At 37.1% G+C, this 21,619-nt stretch overlaps 1 protein-coding gene across 5 annotated transcripts; it reads left to right on the top strand.

Moving 5' to 3' along the window:
• Positions 1–225: 225 nt before the first annotated feature.
• Positions 226–20,788, top strand: Amph (amphiphysin). 5 transcript variants are annotated; one of them, XM_070212853.1, is made up of 10 exons: positions 226–700; positions 15,186–15,321; positions 15,397–15,587; positions 15,650–15,754; positions 15,817–15,987; positions 16,176–16,257; positions 16,321–16,443; positions 17,464–18,126; positions 18,801–18,943; positions 19,729–20,788. In XM_070212853.1, the coding sequence occupies exons 1-10, from the start codon at positions 632–634 to the stop codon at positions 19,807–19,809; spliced, it is 1,764 nt and encodes a 587-aa protein (XP_070068954.1). In that variant the 5' UTR covers positions 226–631; the 3' UTR covers positions 19,810–20,788. The 5 variants fall into 5 exon arrangements, with proteins under 5 accessions (XP_070068954.1, XP_017008490.2, XP_017008494.2 ...); XM_017153001.3 differs by having other exon boundaries at positions 227–700; positions 17,404–18,126; XM_017153005.3 differs by having other exon boundaries at positions 228–700; positions 17,464–17,883.
• Positions 20,789–21,619: the final 831 nt, after the last annotated feature.

Here is a 21,619-nt window from a genome sequence, read left to right as displayed (position 1 = left end):
CCGAAAAATAAATTTTAGCGGCGCTTTTTTTTGTTCTTTTTTCTTGTCCCGATGAAAAGTGAGACCACTTAAAATTATCAAAAAAAATGTGAAAAAAAATCGATGATATATGATAATTATTCAAAAAAAATATCACGATAAAAATATTTATTTTTTCGTAAAAAATATCGATATTTTGATATTTTGATATATTTTCGACATCCCTATTCGGCGCACAGTCACACTGGACTCGCGTTCTCTCTTCCACGCACATTCGCCTTTTCTTCTCCGTTCGTCCGTCGACTACTTGTGCCATTTGTTTTGAATATTCCGAGTGAATTCGACGCCCGCAAAGTCGCATCGCATTGCCAAAGTCTCGGGGGCCGCACATTCAATATAATATCGCTAACAAGTGTGTGGGCCGCTCTCGCATCAATATTGTTTAGTTTGTTGGAAACATAAACACAACACTCGGTTGTTTATCGTGCATTTAAAGTTTCCCGCAAACGGAAAACTGTGCTTTTTCCAGTTGTGCCAATTAAAATAGGAAGGGAAAAGTTCCGTTGCGTTGCCCGGTCAAGTGCATCTATACAAAAGCAGAATATAGATAATCAAGTTAATACGAAAATCCCTTGTTCAACACACTTGCTGAATGTCCGAGAATAAAGGCATCATGCTGGCCAAATCTGTTCAAAAACACGCTGGACGTGCCAAGGAGAAGGTGAGTTGGAGTCGAGATGCAGGCTGCAACGCCCACGCAAGGTGGGAAGGTCGCGAAACCCACCACCGAACTATGCACCACCCCCGATCCCCAATCCCCGTTAACCGAGGCCTTCCAGTCAAAATCGTGTCCCTGTCCTAGATAACAATATCCAGCTGGGTCACCTCCACTTGCACTAATTCCAGTACAGAGTTTGAGATTTCCACTAAGTTCCTAACGAATGCACTCAAATTGTTGTAATCTTAATAGAAAATCAATCAGATGCAGTTAACCTTTTATAATTACAAAAGAAAACCTGTCAGGATATTAAATGTGATTTTTATGATTTCTGAAAGTTCATCATTTTTCAACCTTCTATAATAATAATAGAGATTTGCTAGTACACAAAATTGTTTAAAAAACTAAAAAATTAATTTATTCTTACAAAAAATTAGAAATTATTAAAGGAACAAGAAGTTTTAAGCTTAGCTTATTAGTTTTTTTTTACAACAATTACATCCACTTCTTTTTTATTAGTTACATTTTTCCTTTAAGTAATTGTTATAAATTCAGAAACTTGTTTTCAATATTTAACCATATTTTAATTTAAAATTGAAAATAAAATACTTATAAATGTGGAATATTTTTTAATTTTGTACCACCTAAAATGTGTCACCTAAACTGAGTTTTGTTTACAAGTTGCTATTTATAGCTTTAAATAATAAAACCCTCGAAAAATTGGATTGTTCGCCTCCCACAAAGATTTCCCTTTGGTAAATCACTCAGAAGATGGCGGAGAATGTCTGACACCTGTCGCAGCTTTAAGCCAATCCCAGCTTCTTCGGTGATTTTCATTTTTCCCATTCATGAGATGCGCCTGTTGGATTTTTGAATGTTTTTCATCTTTCCGCCGATGCGTACAAGTGAAAGTTGTGTTGTTGTTGTTGTTTTATTATTATTTTTATTGTTGTCTGTTGTTTTTGTTGCGTTCGATGCGGCGAAATGTCAATAAAGCGGCCCAAACAACGTGTAAAAGCTGACCCAAAACGGGTTTAGATGCCTTCACTTCACTTTACTTTGGCTTCGACGGGCGCATTCCAAGATCTCCAGAGTGGTTCGGCGGCTAAAAATGCTGTAATCTCAGCCAGAGCTATAGAAACGCTGCTATTGATTTCTATGTATATCCGTGTGAGTTGGCATTTGGGACTGATTTCTAAAGTTCGTTGGTATTTGAGGTCTTTTTTTGGGATGAGACCCGCTTGCTCGTGTGTTGGTCATTAAACTTGGAACCACAAATTCCTCGACTAAATGTCACTGTGAATCGGTTTTAGAAGCGGTGGATTTACAGACTGCTTTTCTCTCAGAAGGTGTTTTTATTTAGTCAATTGCAATAAAGATTTTAAAGTTTTGATAAAAAAGAATTGATGGTTTGACTATGATCTATCATAACGTTTTTATTATATTTTAAAAATGATCAATATTGAATTATTTTCAATTGAAGTTAACCATGGAATAAGTCCTGAATTAACATAAGATCGCATTTGATTCTTGGGAAAAAATATAAATTTAAATATAACAAAGGCCGTTCTGATCATGCGCTTTTAATAATGCTGAATATAGAGTCTATTTTATAGACCCAGTTAACTCCCGAATTTGCTTGATTTTCGCCGGGCTCTCTGGTCTAGTTTATTTCATAATTTTCCCTCTAGAAATTTGAAATTTATTTTTAACAAATTTCGTTCTCTGGGCGGAATTCACATTGCTTTATTATTATTTCGCATGGCGTGTGCTCAATTTTCGAACAAGCAGATTGGGATTTTTTCACATCGAGCTTCTGGCCAGAGAAAACTTGTCAAGCGCACACACAGGCACAGCATCTCGTGGATGCCTAGATACATTTTCATTTGAGGTGCGTTGAATTTTCCCCGGCCCAGTCAGCCGCGTGAAAATGTCGCCGTCGCCGTCGCTTTTCCTGCCAGTAGTCAATCTTTAAATAGATCTCTCGCTCATCTCTGAATCCACTGAGAGTGTATTGTATATATACTGTATATTCGGCTTTTGTTTTATAACTCTACGCATACTTTGCCTTTTAGTTTTTCTAAGTTTTCTATTTGGCGAATGGGAGGAGCAATGGGGAAAGCACACAAAATTTCGCCCGCGCCGCTTTTCTCGCTCCCCGGCTATTTGTCTATTTATATGCGGCACCGCACAACAGCTGCCAAAATGTGCCCCCTCAGCCATTCCCCCCTCACTTTGGCCCGATGCAGTGCATCAGCACCGATTGACATTTTATTGGCAGTATTCGATCCGATCCAAACTTGCCTGTTGCATATTGAACTTCTTGTTGCATGCCGACGAAATGTCAACTGTTTTTGGGATTTTATTTATACGGTTTTGCTCTCAGCAATTCAAAATCAATGCGAAATTCGCTGTTATTTGCAATTACTTGAATTCTTTGCTGATAAATATAGAAAATTGGGCCTGCACGTCTGAGAATCTAAGAATCTAGGTATAAATATGAAAAGGTTAAATTACCACTAATAATATTTTATACCAATAGCTTTTTAAAATGCCTTCTAGTTTTTGTATTTTCCTCTTTAATAATAATGTTTTTAGTAAAAAGAAATTAAGTAAGAAATAAAAATGGTATAGTTTAGTATTTTTGTTAACATCTTTAAAATGTGATTTAAATTATTTGTAATTTTTTATTTTCGTGGCTGTAAAATTCTATTATAATTGAAAGTTAGAAGGGCTACAAAAAATAATCAAAGAAATGCTGCTTTAGCCAATTCCCACAAGTTCTTTGGTTTCCATTCCAGTAAACACCGAAAAATCATTAAATGTTCCCTTTCCTTTTAATGCTAATCCCATCAATACATAATCAATCTAGTATCGGTTTTCGTGAGTAAACAACTTCTTAATAATTCCCAAACGTTCGAAATACGATGCGAAGATATCAAAACTGTAAAAATACGTGGAAACATTTGGCGGCTGACTTCAAGAAGGGGTGAGAACAAGAAAAATGGCATGTTTACATAAAGGTAGCTCAAATATCTGACACTGCAGTCTGAGACTTTTGAGGCGTACAGTACATACACATATCACGTTATATGGGCTTTATAAGTTATCAAGTGCTGCAGTCTGGCGTTACGCCCCCTTTTATCCAAAAGGGGCGTTTTCAAAAGTACTGACCACAGATAGCTCCTATTCAATGGCTCTACTTAATCGAGCGTGAAGCAATCTAAATGTCAGAGACGGATACAAAATAAAGATACAGATACAATAATGCGACAGATGTGATTGTTAAAAGTTATATACACCGAAGCTTATTAAAAAAAAGAGTGTTCATTTATTGAAAATTGCCAACAATCGTGCATGAAAGTGAAGGAAACGGAGGAGCTGAGTCTTTTGTGTCACTTTTTGATTGCATAACAATTGGAATTACTTCACAGCCGGCTCACTTTGCCTCATTAATGCACAATTGTGCAGTTTGTTAGGAAACTAGCAGAAAGATCAAGTAATTGGGTGTGAAGTTCAAGTGTTAGTCATGAAACTCTTACTAAGAAACCATCCCACCCCCCCCCCCCCCCCCACAAAAAGTTATATTTAAATCTGCAGTCGGTTGTTTAACCCAAAAAAAAAAAGAAGAAACGAAAACAAACTTTTGGAAAATGTGTGGCGCGTGAAAAGACGCAAGGTCAATTACTGTCGATGTCGATTTGTACACTCGAGTCCAAATGAGCGAACGCATACCCATACCCACACTCGTTCCCTCGAAAATCACACGGCCACAGGTCGTATACGTAATTCTTTATTGGCTCACTCACTCAACACACACTCTTCGCCATCGATTTGATAATCGGAAATCGAGCTGGGACTTCATATTCTGAATGGGTCTCACCTTGCCCACTCAAGCGTACAAGTTCATAGAGTTCTAACATGGAATTCTCCGCCTTTTGTTTTGTGTTTTCAGATTTGGTTAAACTTTCATGTTGGTTTTTCCCAATATATGAATTTCTTTCTTTACTTATCTTCTTAATGTTTGGTGTTTTTGAATTGAGTTAAGATTTCCGCTTTGCTTTTACAATTTATGCATTTGCTTATTCTTACGTTGGATTATTTACTTCAGTACTTCTCCCGATAATAAATAGCTTTGTAAGGTTAGAAATTAGTAAAGTTACGCTCCGAAAAGATAAGCATTATTTTTTATCAAATTATAAATTACGTTCCCTTCGGAAGTTTAATGTATATCTTCTTTCCTTCAGCTTCTTTTCAAATGTTTTCGGTTGATAATAACTCAGCAAATTTATTTTCTTATCGTCTTGTTTCGCTGAATCTATGTAATAAGTTATAGGGTAGTGTAATGTCGCGGCTCAACCCCTTAAATATTTCTATAATATAAATCTTAAAGGATAAATACAGATTAACCGAAATAATAATAAAACGCGCTTATGGTTTCAAATTACTAGTTTAAAAACGATTCCCTTAAGAGTTGTTTTTTGCATCAGTTTTTAATGATAACTTAAATTCCAATACACTATGATATTTAGGGAGTTTCCATAAATTGTCTGCGCTAGAAAGTCGCATTTTAAGATGAATTTTCCCCATGTACTTGCTGAGTTTATTTAATTATTCATATGTTAAATAAATGCCAGCAAGTTGAATAAATTCCTATAAAGTGTCTCCATTTAAAAGTGAAGAAAGATACAACAGCTAATCTCAGAGAGCGGTGTTTTTATTTACCTGTCTGACCCTCAACCGTTGCTCCAAATCCGAGTCCACAGTTGGGAACCTGCGCTATCTGGGTTCCAACTTGTTGGCCAAGTCGACTGTCGGATCTGCTTATGCACATAATACATGAGCATCGTATCTCCAGACTGTGTCAGAGGGAAAAAACTATCAGATTGAATTCCCTATTCACTGTTCGTGTGCGGAAATGGGGAGGAGAAAAGTGGAAAGCCAGGGGCCTAGAACAAAAGGTAGTAGATCGGAAAACAGATCCCAACGCAGATACAGATACAGAGCACTGAGCACGCGATTTGCTAATGCTGTTGCTGTTGTTCTACTTTGAACTGCAATAAAAAATAGAAACAAAAAAAAAGTAAATAAGAAAATAAGGCGACTGCCAAGGCATGGGAACCCACTTCTCATACTGCGAAAGTGTTGTCAGTTAGTTAACTTGTTATAATAATTATTTTTTTATTTTCCCCTGTTGTTTTGGGTGGATTGCAAAACCGGTTTGCGGACTTTAACTGCGTTTCAGCTTACGCAATCACTGGAATATAATTTATGAATTTAAATATTAATGGAAATGCAAATGCAGCCAAAATTTATAATTAAATGGGAAAACTTTCTTTTTATCGCCCGCAAGGGTGGGGAATATGTTACGTAAATATTGGGAGCTTTTCAGCTTAATTGTTTCGTTCTCATTTTCGGATTTTTTTTCGCGCTTGTTACGCTCAAATGAATCCGATGTTAGTGTGTGTGTGTTTGGGTATTAGCATCGGAATTAGCATAGTTCAAAATTTGCATCGGGCTTCGAACCCCATACCCACCCTCCCCTTTATTTTTGTGTGGCACTGAAAGAAATTGCAGTTTATTGTGAAACTTTTTTTTGTGTATTTAATTTTTGAATGAAGAAAATTAGATTAATATCGAAAATATATTATTAATACGCATCATAAGATAAGTGTCTATCTGTTTTGTTATTAATTTTGTATTTTTTACAGATACTACAAAAATTTTAATGTGATATATAAATTCGTTTGCTTGCATCTGATATTTTATTTTTTATTTTATTATGAACCTTATAAACATTTTTGTTCTCTGTAGCACCTGCAGCATTTCATCTTTCCGCCGGCAGGGGACGCATTCGTGCCGCTTGTTTGGAAACCTTCGCATTTGATTTCATTTTTTGCTGCCACAGCTATTGCTGACTTTTTGCTATTGCCCAATCAGGGACAATTGTTAGACCTCCCCCGCAACCTCTCGCCACTTGGCATCAAAGCAAAATGCACTCGCAGATGATTTCCCGCCACTCTAGTCGAGGTTATGAGCAATTTTCCACCGCTCTGGAAGCGTTTTATGCAATTTTCAGATACAAGAAGAGATGGCGGTGGAAAAGGTGGGGCGGAGGTTGAGGGGAATCCCCTGCAGTCCGGGGAAGTAGTTAATTTCAATGAGATTTACACGGCACTGACTTTTCAGAGGGCTGCTGCATTTATCTCCGTTTGACTTTTTCAATGTCAGTTGCATAATTTAGCAACAAGTGGTTTCTGCGGTTTCACTCGTGTTTATCATTTTAATTGTATAATTTTCGACTGGATTCTATTCTTGAAAAATGCATTAAAGGCTGGCACGAAATTGCCGTAGAAAATAAACGTATTCTGAATGCGCAAATGGAAATTCAATTAAGGGCACGGCACGGAAATATGCACTTCTCTCTGGTTTTGTTTGATCTCCGAAAATAATGTGAGAAAAGCGGCTTGGTATAATAATAATGGTGCCGAAGGAATAAAAATTTATTAGAAAATGTTTATTGTTTGCCGAGCAACATAAGAAATATCCAGAGTGCATTTTCTACTAAGCTTTTTCGGTCTTCGATCAAGTGGAAAATTCAGTTTTTCTGCGTTTTGTAAATATTTTTGTAATGTACTGCCTGCCAGCTGCGTGGATTTGTAATTAAAAGCAGTTCACTGACTTTTGCACAATTTGCAATTGCGAAACGTGTGTAAAAAGTGGAAAGGAATGGGAGTAAACAAAAAGAGAAGTGGAGAAGCTGGAAAAAATTGTCAATCGCCAGTGATGCGTGCTGCAACTCCCCCATTTTCCCCTCTCTTCTTTATTTTTTCCTGCCTAGCATTATTATTCGATTTTTCAAACGAACACATTCCTATCAGTAGGAATGTACTTCCTACGCTTTTATGGTGTTTCCAAATTTAAGTCTGCTCAACATGACGTATGCGTGATATTCGCAATTGATTGTGGCAAAAATAATTGAAAAACTCATGCCTTTATCAATGAGATTTGACTATAATGGTACAAAAAAAAGGTAATTTGGTCTGATAAGCCCTCGTCACACGGGTTCTTTAATGAAATGGAATTCGCAGCCCTCAGTCCCCCAGAAATTCTTTCCTTATATACCTTCTTATCAGTGGAATCGCTTTTGTTTTGTTTCTCTATTCGCTGGAGTTTATTAACACTACAAAAACAAAAGAGAAAAGGTTAACCGTGACCATGTTATGCAACGATTATTTTTGATATCAGATGGAACTCAAGGTTTCGTTTATAGTTTTTATAGCTGAATGGGCAAGTACTGAAGATGTTTCAAAGTTCGAATCTAAAAGTTAAATGTACCATTTTAATTGAAATTTTACTCCATTTCCATTGCTCTTGACCCATTTTTTATGGCCCAGTGATTCTGCTGTCGATTTGCTAACGATCTGTTTAGTGATTTCCCGCATTACTCAGCTAATTCGTCACGTGCCATAAAGTAGGTACATTTTATTTTTCGGTTTATCTATGCAAATCACGTGGAGTTTTTTCTTGAATGATCTCGAAATGGCAGGCACTTCAATGAGTTCACTTTACGCTTCAATGCTAAACGAGCCAGATACAATGGTACAAAGATACCGAGATAAAGATACCAACTACATGCGGTTGAGACACTTTGACTAGTGCTAAGTATTCACTCATGATTTGACCGCATTCACAAATATCTGTGAGTTACGAGAACATTTGCGTTTGTCTGAGATATGTATGCTCAATGTGTGCTTTTGCTTTTCCCAATATCTTGTGATCGATTAGCATGGATGTATCACAAATGCGGCAATAATTGTGTAACCCAAAAAGTGTTCTTCCAAAAGTTGAAGGTGAAAAGATTTTAAAATTATCCATTAACTCTAACTGTGGCTAATCTGTAAACTAGTCACCGTTACTTAAGATAAGCAAATATTTATTTAAATTCATAAAAATTGCAAATGACTAATAAAATCTTTCTGTAAAATGTCACATTCTCTCTAGAGAGCCGCCTTTGATTATGATTTATTTACCTAAAACCTGTCTAGATACATGCACGTGATATACATTTCTCAAGACGTGATCACCGAAAACGGTGAAAAATTCTCGACGTTACATAACCAGATAGTAATGCACACACAGCCAAGCGAAAACACTTGAAAACAATTCGCAAAAACCTGTCGCCATGCAATAATCTCGCAAGCTGCTGAAACGACAATAATTGTGCCGCTTTTGTCTAGCTATAAAAGTATCTGAGTATCTGAGAGATACACAGCTGAGGCCGAGCTTAAATAACTGACGCCGAATGCGTGCTCAGCGGAAGCTTAAAAACCGATAATGAAATAAAAAAATTAAGGTAAACCTGTCCCGGACATTCCCCCCAATTCCCAAACTTCCCAGCCCCTCTCTCGAATATCCGGTTAAGCCCGCCTCTTATTCGCTTAATAATTGCATTTGATTGAATCTAACCAATATTCGTTTTGTGACCATAAAAACTTTTCACTTTGACGGGGGAATCCGCTGACTTTGTAAAGCGTTTTTTGGCTTTTCATTTCAGTTGACCTATTCTGTTTACTTAGCCCATTCGTATTCCACTTGCAATTAGCCCGGCATGTTTTCTATTTTCTATTTACTTCGAAATAACAACAAGAGCAAATGTTTGGCTGGGTTCAGTGAAAACGTTTTCCATTCCAAATGCAGTGCCAAATGAAAGTGCTGGGATCAAAACAAAGGTCTTTATAGCCGGGCTCAATTAAGTAAATTACCATAAACGTTCATTATCAATTTAGTTTGCAATATATATCTGGGCAAAGATATGAAAATAATCTCTGGAAATGAATCATGGAAATATGCAGCTACTGCTTAGATATTTTTATCAGCCAGATGAATAATGATGTTGGTCGTACAGAGAAACAAATAATACATTTTTGAAGATATTTTTAAGTTATATAAGAACATGCTGATATGAAAGATGGTTGAATATTAGAGAAGTATCGAGGCAATTTAATTTAAATATTTCAGTAATATATGCAAAATTATAAGCTCAGTAATATGCATTTTTTGAGTGCCTTCTATTTTCAGTTCCCAAACTCGTTTTGGCGAAAGATTTCTCTACTAATTAGCGAGCTACTCCCCGAGTTGACTAGAATCCAGCGAAATTTCCGCGGGGCAGCGTTTTTCTCCAACTTTGTGGCCAATGGTTAATGCTAATTGATAAATCACATGACAAGACGAGCTGGAAACATTTCATATTCTCCGATCCGTGCATGCATGTGGGATAAATATTAGTTTTCTACGGCTGCTCCTCTTCTTCTTGCGCCGATTCCTCCCTTCTTTCGCCGACTCGAACTTTCTACGGGTACAAACGAGTTTCACTTTCCACTTGCCTGAGCCGATTTGACCAAAGAAAGCGATGGAAAAGGAAAAAAAATTAAAGAAAGACAAGAGAGCCCGAATAAAGATTATGCAAAATGGGAATGGAATTGATATCGTTCATCGAAGTTGCGCAACGGAATTCGATTTACATATGCAAGAAATCTGTCCGTTTACGTTTCCATTTCAATCTTCATCTCAAAGCGAGCTTAATAACCATTTGAAGTCATTATTAATCGCAATTACCATAACCATATGTCAGTTCTCTGTCACATGACTCTCGGGGGTGGTGTTTATTTTGTAGTGCTTTTTTTAGGGGGGGGATAGTCTGGGCAAGGTGCCAAAACCGGTTACTGCCCACAAATAATTTTTCGCTGTCATCATCGACTCAATAAGCACCGCTAACCAAACGGGGCAACAAGTTGGAAAAAACGCAGAAAATAGTCGTACAAAAAAAAAGTGGGTAAAGAAAAATGTACTTTTGTGGTAATAGGTTAGGTCTTTGGCTTGTCCCACACGAATACATATAGATTCCAATACTGGGAAACAAATGAAAAAGTACACTTGTCGAATATGAATCCAAGTGTTGGAAATTTTTCATAAAATTTTGTATATCAATAAGAACATATTTTAAATTTCTTTGATATTCCAATCAAATAAATAAAAAAATAGAACAAAAATAAAAAAAAATTAAAAATTAATAGGCACTAAATTTTATAAGTTTTTTAGGGAATAGAATTTTTAACACAATCATTCGAAATTCTTTAAATGAAGGTACTAATAGAAGTTACTAAATAGGAGTTATTTAAGATATAAATTGTTATATATCTGATTTTGGTAACATTATTAGCCTTTTCCTCAGTGACAGTAGAACCCTGCAAATATTCTTTCTCAGTATATTTGACCCATTTTATCCCTTATTGGTATACTTTTTGTTCAGTGTACTTTGCCATAGATACATGTCATTAAACTGGGCGGCCTCAACACTGGCACAAGGCAAGAGGGTCCGAAGTTGGCCCGGCTAAAAAGCCTTCTTCAGGCACACTGATCTCTAGACTTCCCCCCTTTCCTTTCCTCTGCTCTTCCCACCACCCGTGTCATGGCACATTTCCACATTTCTCTTGCCATTTCTCCTTCTGCCTGCCATCCCCTTTCTCTTTTCTCGCTTTTCGCCGGCGGGCGCATTATTCATGCCAATTTCTACAAGTTTTTTCACAATTGTTCTGCGTCTGTTATTTGTTCTCAGTATAAGTAGACAATGTAGATATATACTTGGTTAGATACTCGTAGATACTTGGATGCATATAAATGTATATCCACTCTTTTACTTGTTTTAAACCTTCTGTAGCCTGTGATTTGTGTAGGGTAAAAATGGGGATTATTAACTACAAGAGGGTTTTTGGGGAGTTGGGATATATAAGTTGGGATAAATATTGCTAAGGGAGCAAGACAGAAGTTAAAAGAAGACCTAACAATTTAAGAAGAATTCATGATACAGCATTTGGCATACAATTTAGATTATTTTGGATTTCTTATTAATCTCGGATGAGTGTAATAATATTATGAAATAATGATGAAGCATGTCAAAGCATGTTTACGGTTTAAAAGATTATTAAAAAATTTTATTTTTTTATGACACATTTTGTTTTAAAACCTCTTCCAGTATTATTATTATTCAGAATTTATTATCTCTTGGATTTCTGAAATTAAAACCGTCAAATAAAGATTATCCCAAGCGAATATTTCAAATTATAGTTGCATAAATCTTAAAAGATAAATATTTTTATTTTGTTTTTCTGGATAGCTTTAAATTTAGGAAGTGTTGGTAATTGGTTAGCTACTTTATCTGTACAAAATTAATTTATTATTAAATTATGTTTAGTTACAGTAATGATTAAAGAGTACCCACTGTGTCGGCTTAGTTTAGCTAACTTGTTGCACAGTTTTGTGGGTATCTCTTGCAACTGCCACTGTCTGCCACTGTGCATTCCTTGCAAACTGGGCCAACGTCTGCTTATGGCCAAATGCGAGTGAACATGCCCCACATTTCCCCCACCGATGTGCACTTAACTTTTGTTTGTTTGCACTTCGCTGAGCGTTCCGTTTCATTTCATTAGATTGCAGTTGATTCCCTGTTCCGAGCAGATTCCAAACAGCTGTTCGATGTTGTCATCCGTTTCAGCCATCCTACGACCCACATCCTACGCCCAAGTCTGCACATAAAACACACCAAAACGAGACATTTTCCACTGTGGTCGAGGTCGTTGCTGTTTCTGTTTCAGCTTTTTTATTTCTATTTCTTTTGCCAGACAGCCAAACTGGTTAACCGAAAGTTACCCTAAAGTTAAGCCCACGTTAAGCTGCAGGTTTTCGAAAGAGTGCACTTGACAAAAATTTTTAAATATTCGATGATATATGTATATATCCGAAAACTTGTTGTACATTTTGAGTTCGCTTTCTGTTATCTTAAAATCGATATAAAAATGTTATTAGCCATAGAAATTTAGATCTTGTTAAACCCACCTTTATTGCACTTTATCATCATTTATTTCCTGTGTAGACAGTGATACCATATGGTATCAAATCTCTGGCAATCATGAATTGCCCCATTAACCTTTTCGTGGTGACACGTTTATTGGCCCCAACTTTAAGTTTTTTTTGTACCCTTTTTTGGTCTGTGGTCGGGATCCCCCGCGTAGAAAAGTTAAACGCACATGTTGCATGGGTGGTTGCCATCGAAATAGGAATACACAAATTATATATAGGCAAGTCTAGGCGTACAGATATGATTTTTGGCAAGAGATCGAGAGAGAGGAAAAAGAGAAATAGAAGGCGGGTTGGAGCGACGTCAGTTTTTAAATAAATGACAAAATCTGCAGAGACAGACGTTCCACATATACAAACTATATGTGCGCGCCTCTAAATATATACATATTACCAAAAAAAAACATTTGGTGACGCAAACTGTGACAGACATTACACATGGCCAACAAAAAAACTCGAAACCTCAAAACGGAAGTGACCAGCCACAACTGTCCTTGCTTGGTTCACCTCAAAAGAATTGATAAGAATTCCAGCCTTGGCAACAAGAGAATCAGAATATCTACTTGGCTTATAGGTCGTCTGCTTGATAATAACTTTTAATAAGACAATCTACAACCGAATGTGATTGACTCAGGCCGGCACCCACTTAAGTTCCCGATTTACAGATCGAACCAACTAGGGAGCTGAGGTAAACAAAGACCTTAACCAGAAACAAAACCGCTTGGTTTCAATTACGAAAATGGTCATTAAAATGTCTTAAGGCGGCAACCAGTTTGTTGTTTAGGCCATATAGTCAGCGAGGCATTGTGTGTGTGTGTTTTGGCCTTAAAAGGTTCATGCGGTGGAGCTGCACTTGCTGGAAATGTGCGACATACTCTTGGCCGAGGAAAAGAACTTTGACTTGTTCATAAGACCCGCTGGAAATTCATATAAATATGTGTGGCAATTTAACCACTTGTAAATCTAATTCAACTGATTGCTGGCACTTTAGGTATTAGCATAACATCACGCAACTAGACTATAAAACACTCGTAACTGTCTTAAATAACCCACAGATAAGATATGCTTGTTTAAGGGCATTTCATGTTCTTGTTCATCGAACATTTCCTCCGTCGTTCTGACTTGGCTAATTCCGTATGCGTGCCACATGTCGTGGCTCATTTGACAATCGCTCATAACGGGGCTTAAAAATGCTATTAAATAAAGCAACAAACCTGCCCTCAGAGGAAGTCCCATTCAAAACTTCCGTTCGTATTCGTAAAATATGTTACGTAGCTACACAAAATAATTTGGCTTTAATTTTATTAAGTGCTAATTTAATTATTTAATTTAATAATTAAACCATTTAAATATCCTAAAGACAAAATCATTATATATTTCGTACTACAAATTACAATTGTAAATAAATAAAATAATAATCATTAATCAACATTTATGACTGACAATCCTATAAAATTTCTTGACTTCTCAATAAATCCAGCATAAATTATGCAAATTTCTTACCGTGTACCTATTTAAATGGGCATGAACACCTGAGAAATAACTGCAGGTATATCTAATTATCTATCTGCCGAGTTGTGCGCAAAATTCAATTAGCCAACCTTGTTATCTGCTTTTTTTGGCCAGTTCAGATAGGACTGCTATGGCCTTAAATATTTGGCCAGCATTTGTTGAATCTCGGCAAATAGAGTATTTTCCGCTTATCGCCGGGTATCTCTGAGCACGTTGCGTATACGCACAGATGGCCGAGAGCCAGTCGCTCAGACTTTTGAGACGTGGGCGATTTGTTCTGTAATGACGATGACGAAAACTGTTACAAGGCTGCGTTGTCAATGTGCTCCACAGTTTACAGGCACCCTGCCTCCAAGCATTTCCTGCCTGCCACCCTCCTCATCTCTTCTCACTTTTTTTTGTTCTTTAATTGGTCGTCGAAAAGCCATTAACTGTGGCACGGATAAGTGCCGCAAATTGACCGGAGGCATAAAAACAAAAAAAATAAAGAAGAAATAAGTATAACATCGTTCTTAACCCAAATGCCGTTGACAGCGGCATTTTTAACACACATTCAAGTGGATAAACTCTTGCCAGCGATAAGCGAGATTGCGGAGATCCGCATGTGCCAACAGATTTAGCGAGTTTTCTATTTTCCGACACCAAGCGAACGAGAAACAGACCAACAAACCAGCAGCCAACAATTGCCAAATAATTCTATTTTATTTATACTTTTTGGGCCATTTGCGGTTCTGTTGAGTGGAATGAATGAGTGATTTCAAGCCGAGTTTAAAGCCGCCCACATTCCAGAAATATTTGAATCTGAAATGCTGCTGTTGAACGACCTTGTCTTGCCCACACAGGCAAAGACTGAATTCGAAATTCATTCAGAGATTAAACGAAAAAATACAACTTTGGCTAGAAATTGCATTGCCCTTAAATGTGTTGCCAAAAAGAAAATACTCATTATTATAATAAAAACAAAAATTATTTATATTTTCCTTTTTGATGTGATATTAAATACATATATTAAACCTTTATGCGGTAACTTTTAGCTAATAAAAACTATTTTTTCTTACAGATTCTACAAAACTTGGGCAAAGTCGATCGCACTGCAGATGAAATTTTCGACGATCACCTGAATAACTTTAACCGCCAACAGGCGAGTGCCAACAGATTACAAAAGGAGTTCAATAACTACATAAGATGTGTTCGTGGTGAGTACCTCCTACTAGGAATTCTGTACATTTGCAAGTCTAATTTAATTTGATATATATCCTTTCCTCCGACAGCTGCACAAACCGCCTCCAAATCACTGATGGATGCCGTTTGCGAGATCTACGAGCCACAATGGAGCGGATACGATGCTCTGCAAGCACAAACGGGCGCCTCGGAGAGTTTGTGGGCGGACTTTGCGCACAAATTGGGGGATCAAGTCCTCATACCGCTCAACACATACACCGGACAGTTTCCCGAAATGAAGGTGACATTTACTTATAACTAACCCATCGACTTCCTCTATTTCAAGTTGTTAATATTTTCTAGAAAAAAGTGGAGAAGCGCAACCGAAAGCTGATTGACTACGATGGCCAGCGTCACTCGTTCCAGAATCTGCAGGCCAATGCCAACAAGCGCAAAGATGATGTCAAAGTGAGTACAGCGGCTAAGATATTATTTTGTCAAGATTATAAAACTATTTACTACAACCCCAGCTAACCAAAGGACGCGAACAGCTAGAGGAAGCCAGACGCACCTACGAAATCCTAAACACGGAACTTCACGACGAGCTGCCTGCCTTATATGATTCTAGGATACTGTTTCTGGTTACCAACTTGCAGACGCTTTTTGCCACAGAAAACGTTTTCCACAACGAAACGGCCAAGGTGGGTTTTGACTTTATAACCAGAATTAAATAAAAGTATGGATAGCAATATTATTGCTTTTAATTGTAAACCATAATATGTGATATAAAAACGCTGATAAATAGTTTACAATTTAAGTTTATTTAAAAATGCTATTAATTTAAATATATAATACTCATACCATTTATTTTCCATACTTCCGAGATCAGATCTATTCGGAACTGGAGGCAATCGTCGACAAATTGGCCACAGAATCGCAGCGCGGCTCCAATACGCTACGCAAGCAAACAAGTAAGGCTTTAATTACATATCATTCGTACTATAACTAAAATGTTTACTCTTCCCTTAAAACAGGCAATCCCATCAAGACTTCGAGTCCAGTGCAGTCGCCAGTAAATAAGTTAAACAACGCCAACATCAACAGCAACTATCAGAATCAAATCACCACAAACGGTGGCTCTAGTTTGGCAAACAGCCGTAAGTCCCTCATCAGGTTTTCTATACGATCTCCCTCTATAAATCTTTTTATTTTCTGTTAATTATTAAATCTTTTGTTTTCTTTGCTTTTCCTTGATTCTCTACGTTTTTTAACGATCGATTAAACAAACAAAAAATAATCGTTATAAATTGCTCAAAACTGTACAAAAAATCAACAAACAATCTCATAACAAAAATCCATTAAAGTTTAAATATATATTTCTGACTTGATGTGCTATATAAAAAGAGCTCAATATAATACACAACATTTAGAATATTTGTATAAACATATATTATATTTGATATTCGCACCAATGCATTGCATATACTCTATGAATAATACTCTGATGATGATAATTCCCACAAGTTTTGGCAATTTATAAGAAATTTTTTGATTTTACTTTGATTGGCCACTAATTTTTGTAACTATTCGTATTGAATTTTAACCAAAAAACACCTTTGGCATTGCGAAAACATTCCATTTGTATACAATTTAGCTTGTAAATAAAGACGAAATTGTTGGCGGCGGTCTGGCGATCTGGGCTAGCTTTAATCTTACTGTTTAAGGGATCTCTAAACTATTGACCCCACCACTCTACCCTTAAGGCAATTAAAAGTTGAGATTGGAAGCCACGCAAACGAGATAGCCCAGGTTGCTATCGAGCGACTGACTGAGCGGACAAATGGAATGTTGCATGTTCTTGTTGCTTTTTGAAAGTTCTGATTGAGTTCTCCCCCTTTGCCCTAACTCGCATGTCCTGAGTTTTATTTGATTTGTTTTCTCTCTTTTTTTTATTTAATCTTTTGTTTGGAATGATGCTAACCACAAAACAAAACGAAACCCAATTGAATGATATAACAAAACAAATGCATACGACAATCAACAACATCACAACGTATAAAATGAAACAAAACAAAAAATAAAATACACTCGCGAAACGACACAACAACAACAATTAGCGACATCCACCAGCTCGTCGCTGCAAGAGCCTCGATTTGATTCAGTTTCTTCAACACCAGAACCGCCCCCGGAATCCCCAGTAGCAGCAGCCACGCCCAGCAGTCCCACGGAGAACGGAGTAGCCACCAAATCAGTGGAGCGTCCCGAGTTGAGTGGTCTGAATGCGAGTGCCAAGGCAACCACAACCACGCAGACATCGCCCACGGAGGAGAAGGTGGTGGTCAGTGAAGTGAAGCCATTGGAAACTGAAGGAGCAACAGTAGCAGCAGCAGAAGCAGCAGCAACACCACCAGTAGCAACACCTGCCCCACCAGCCACACCTGCCCAAGTGAATGGCAACAACAATGAGCCCTCGATTCCCAAGGAAGGTGGCAAACATCCCAAGGAGCTGCCTTCCAACACATCGAATGCAGAAGCTGCTGCCGAGGCGGCGGCCAACAATGGCAACTCCATCGAGGAGCACAAGCAGAAGAAATTAGGTAATGACACAACAGCAACAGAAACCGACACAGAAACAGTCACCGTCACCCAGCACTTAGTCACATCGAGTGATACAGATAATAAGAGTGTAACCAAATCAGAAACCGATTCGAGTACTAAGACCAGCACAGGCACAAGTCAGAAAGGTAGACCAGTACCAGTAGTTAGTAGGCACAGCGTAAATAATCCTAACAAGAATCCGTTCGAGGATGACGACGAACGCATCTACGAGGTGCCCGCTGGTGAGTAAACCTCCAGAAACGAGTCCACTGGGTGTCCGCACTCGCTTCTAACTATCACACTGTAGTACTTTCCTCACTATCTCTTCGCATCCCTCGATGGATCACGTCTTCTAATCTTCTGTAATCTAAGCTTTAGTCTCCTGTGTGATTGTCGTCTAAACCGAATTGAGGATTACTGTGTATGGGTATTGTATTGTAAAACGATTGCGTGTGGCATGCTGCGTGGGGCATCCACAACGGCAGGATCTCAATCTCATTTCCTGGGCTGTGCATCTATCTCTGTTTTCCATTTAGTACCATTTAGAGCTTAGACTAAGCCACTTCATGTTGTCTTAATGCGGGACTCCAACACGTAGGTTTGTCGTACAACTATCTCTATAATAATCACCCATCAAAATCAATCCACCATTGCTTGCACGTTCGCTGCTTCAGTCGTTTATCGGTTGGTTTTTGCCCAACTTTTTCACCCCACTGAAAAACTAACTGCCCCAAAAACTTATAAAAGCCTGAGAAAGCGCCACAACCACTAACCCCTTTTGGCCAGGATTGCGTTACCGTTGTTCTTTGTCTACTAAACTCGGTTATGAAACTTTCGATGTACACTGTGTGACGTACAAGGTAGCCATTACCCGCAAATAGATCTTAAGTTGGATACCATTTATTTATCCGAACAGATGCCAATACCGCTGACTTGCCGCCCGGCGTTCTTTACCGAGTGAAGGCCACCTACGGCTACGTCAAGGAGGATGTGGACGAGCTGAGCTTCGAGATCGGAGACCTTATTCGCGTTATCGAGTACGACGATCCCGAGGATCAGGTAAAGTCGATTGATTAGAGCTGTACTCTTGTTATACCCCAGCAGATGGTTTTGAGAACAAATAGGGCGGTTTTCTTAAATATAAGTAAGCCTGTATAAAAAAAATATAGTATTTAGATATATTTTTTGGTAACCAAAATTAAATTATCGTGCTACAATGCGGATTAGATTGGATTGAATACGGAATACGGATTGTTTCATCGTAGTATTCCATGAAATTTCTGATTTGTTTAATTCAATTGCTAATTCATTTCGAATTATTTTTATGAATTTTTTGAATTTGCCAGAAATGTTTTGTGCTTTCTTTTGAGAACAAAAAGTATAACATTTTTAACAAATCAATTTTAACAGCATAGTAAATAAAATTCAGGCAGATTAAACCACAAAATGATGGACCTTTTTTCTTCAAAAGAAATTGTCGTTTGAATTATTTCAGAATTTATGCCATTCATTCAATTAAACTCAAAATTTAAATTCATTCAATTCTATTTAACTCAAAATTCAAATTAATTCATTCATATAAATCAAAAAAATTCAAAAGATTTCATTGAATCAATTCATGCAGCTCTCTTTTACGGATAGAAGTTCTAGAATTATTCTGAATTCTAGAACAAAACATTTTCTTCTAAATATTATTATAAATCTGCTCGGGTATCACGCACTTCGGAATCCGAAGATAAACTCTTCCCTGAGCTTTGCACGCGCTAGTTTCCCCCTCCGCGCCAAATGCAGACCTCGGCACTTCCTGTCTATATTGAGTTCAGTTCTTCATTGCCAACTTGCAGGAGGAGGGCTGGCTGATGGGTCAGAAGGAGGGCACCACCGAGAAGGGACTCTTCCCCGCCAACTTCACGCGTCCCATCTGAAGTGACCAACTGCGGAGCAACTGGGCTAGCAACGAACCATCAGCAACTTCAGTTAAACCATAAAACACTTTCGAACGGAGATCCCCATTTAAACTTTCGGCCAAATTTTCTTTGTGAGCGCTGCTTTCGTTTTTGTCCATTTAATAAATTCTTGTTTTGTGAAATGTATTTAGGGATTGGCAATCCAGTTAAGGGATTGTTCGAGCAGTGCTTCCAACCATAAATTGTTATTGTTAACGAGAACCACACAACACAAAGAAGAACGCAGATGAGGAACGAGAGAGAGAATATTTTGAAAATGTTTCAAACATTATTTTTTAGTTCTAAGTTTCAACAAAATCTAAAGCATAAACCTACGTATACATATATTATTTGTTAATCCTATTATTGTGCTCATAATTAATGCGAACAAAACGTATCTAATTTGTAATTTGTTGAAGGCAAACCACAAATGTAACGCATATCACTCGAAAGCCAGAGTAATTGTTAAACAAATCAAAAGTCGGAGGAGATAGCCTGAACCTTTTGTATTTTGTGTATTTTGCAAATATGTAGTACGAGTTTTTTATAGTCAATTGAGTGTATTTTTGGGGCGATGCAAAAAAAGGCCAGATGTATTTCCTCTGTGGTCCCCGAAGTTTTGGAAATTGTTTTCAAGTAACAAAACTTTAACGTTTAGCGATTATGTGTATCTTAATTTGTACTTTGGTTTTTAATTTTCGTCTGAGAGACTCAAACTAGCTGCAGCTTTATAACACGAACACAATCCAATAGTCACTAACCGATCGATTCGATGTTTTTATTTTATTTAACTCGATTGTAAATCACACGAGACCCGAAATAATTGTTTAAATTGTGCACACACTGTAAAGTTATTATTTTAATTTTATTTAATTAATTTAAACACTTATTTATCGCATGAACATATTGAACAAATGATAATAATTTACAGAAAGCAAATAAAACATAGATTAAATAAGAGGAATGTTTTAATTTGGCGGGCGATGGCTTTGGGATTCGGTGCGGTGGCAACAACAACAACTACTATTTTGACCGCAGCTGTATGTTTTAAAGTTTTTTGACTATGTTTTCTGGAATTTATTTTTGCCTTAAAAAAAATCCTAAAATTATTCTAAGTATGGGGTTTGAAAGACAAAGAGTGTATCTTTTAAAAAACTTTAACATCGAATCGAGAGCTCTGGAAAGTTGGCCAATTTCAGCATTTTTTGAACTTTGAGGTCCTTTTGCTAAACATCCTTGCGTCGGGGAACTTTTTGGAAAACCCAGTTTAACTTGGGAATTCGTAACAAATCCAAAAATATAGCATCCATCGAGGTACATTTAAAAAGCACTAAAAATGCTGCACAGTGTAATTGTAGGGCGCTTATCGTAGTAGTGGAAAAATAGCTAGTCGTCTATTTCTGTTTTGAATTATTTTGTCGGAAAATTATTAGAAACGCTTACTAGCGGGAAAGTAGCTATTAAAATACCAAAAAATACTTGAAGTGGGTATTTCTGCTCGAATTTAGTTTGGCGCGAAATTAATTGAAACTAGCTTTTAAAATACCAAAAAATAGCTAAAGATTAAAATATCAATCCAACCAATCAAATTGGTAATCATTCTTTTAGAAGATAAAAATGCATTTTATACAATTGTAAGCGTATTAGATCACAAAAACCTTAACTTATTTAATAATAATTAGAAGTGCTGGATAAAGTAGTTTTAATGTTGCATTTTACCAGTTTTTGAATATAGAAAAAAAATGTTTTTAGTTTGTAGTTTTTAATTTGGGTCTCATTAAAATTAATT

Source organism: Drosophila takahashii, chromosome 2R (assembly GCF_030179915.1).
Source record: "Drosophila takahashii strain IR98-3 E-12201 chromosome 2R, DtakHiC1v2, whole genome shotgun sequence".
Lineage (NCBI taxonomy): Eukaryota > Metazoa > Arthropoda > Insecta > Diptera > Drosophilidae > Drosophila > Drosophila takahashii.
This window is presented reverse-complemented; position numbering and strand designations above follow the sequence as displayed.

Bases quoted from the DNA above. Each gene is read 5' to 3' on its own strand.
- Amph (XM_017153001.3), top strand. From the start codon at position 632: ATGTCCGAGAATAAAGGCATCATGCTGGCCAAATCTGTTCAAAAACAC. The intron at 701-15,185 runs GTGAGTTGGAGT...TTTTTCTTACAG, and splicing joins CTGGACGTGCCAAGGAGAAG to ATTCTACAAAACTTGGGCAA. The intron at 15,755-15,816 runs GTGAGTACAGCG...CTACAACCCCAG, and splicing joins AGCGCAAAGATGATGTCAAA to CTAACCAAAGGACGCGAACA.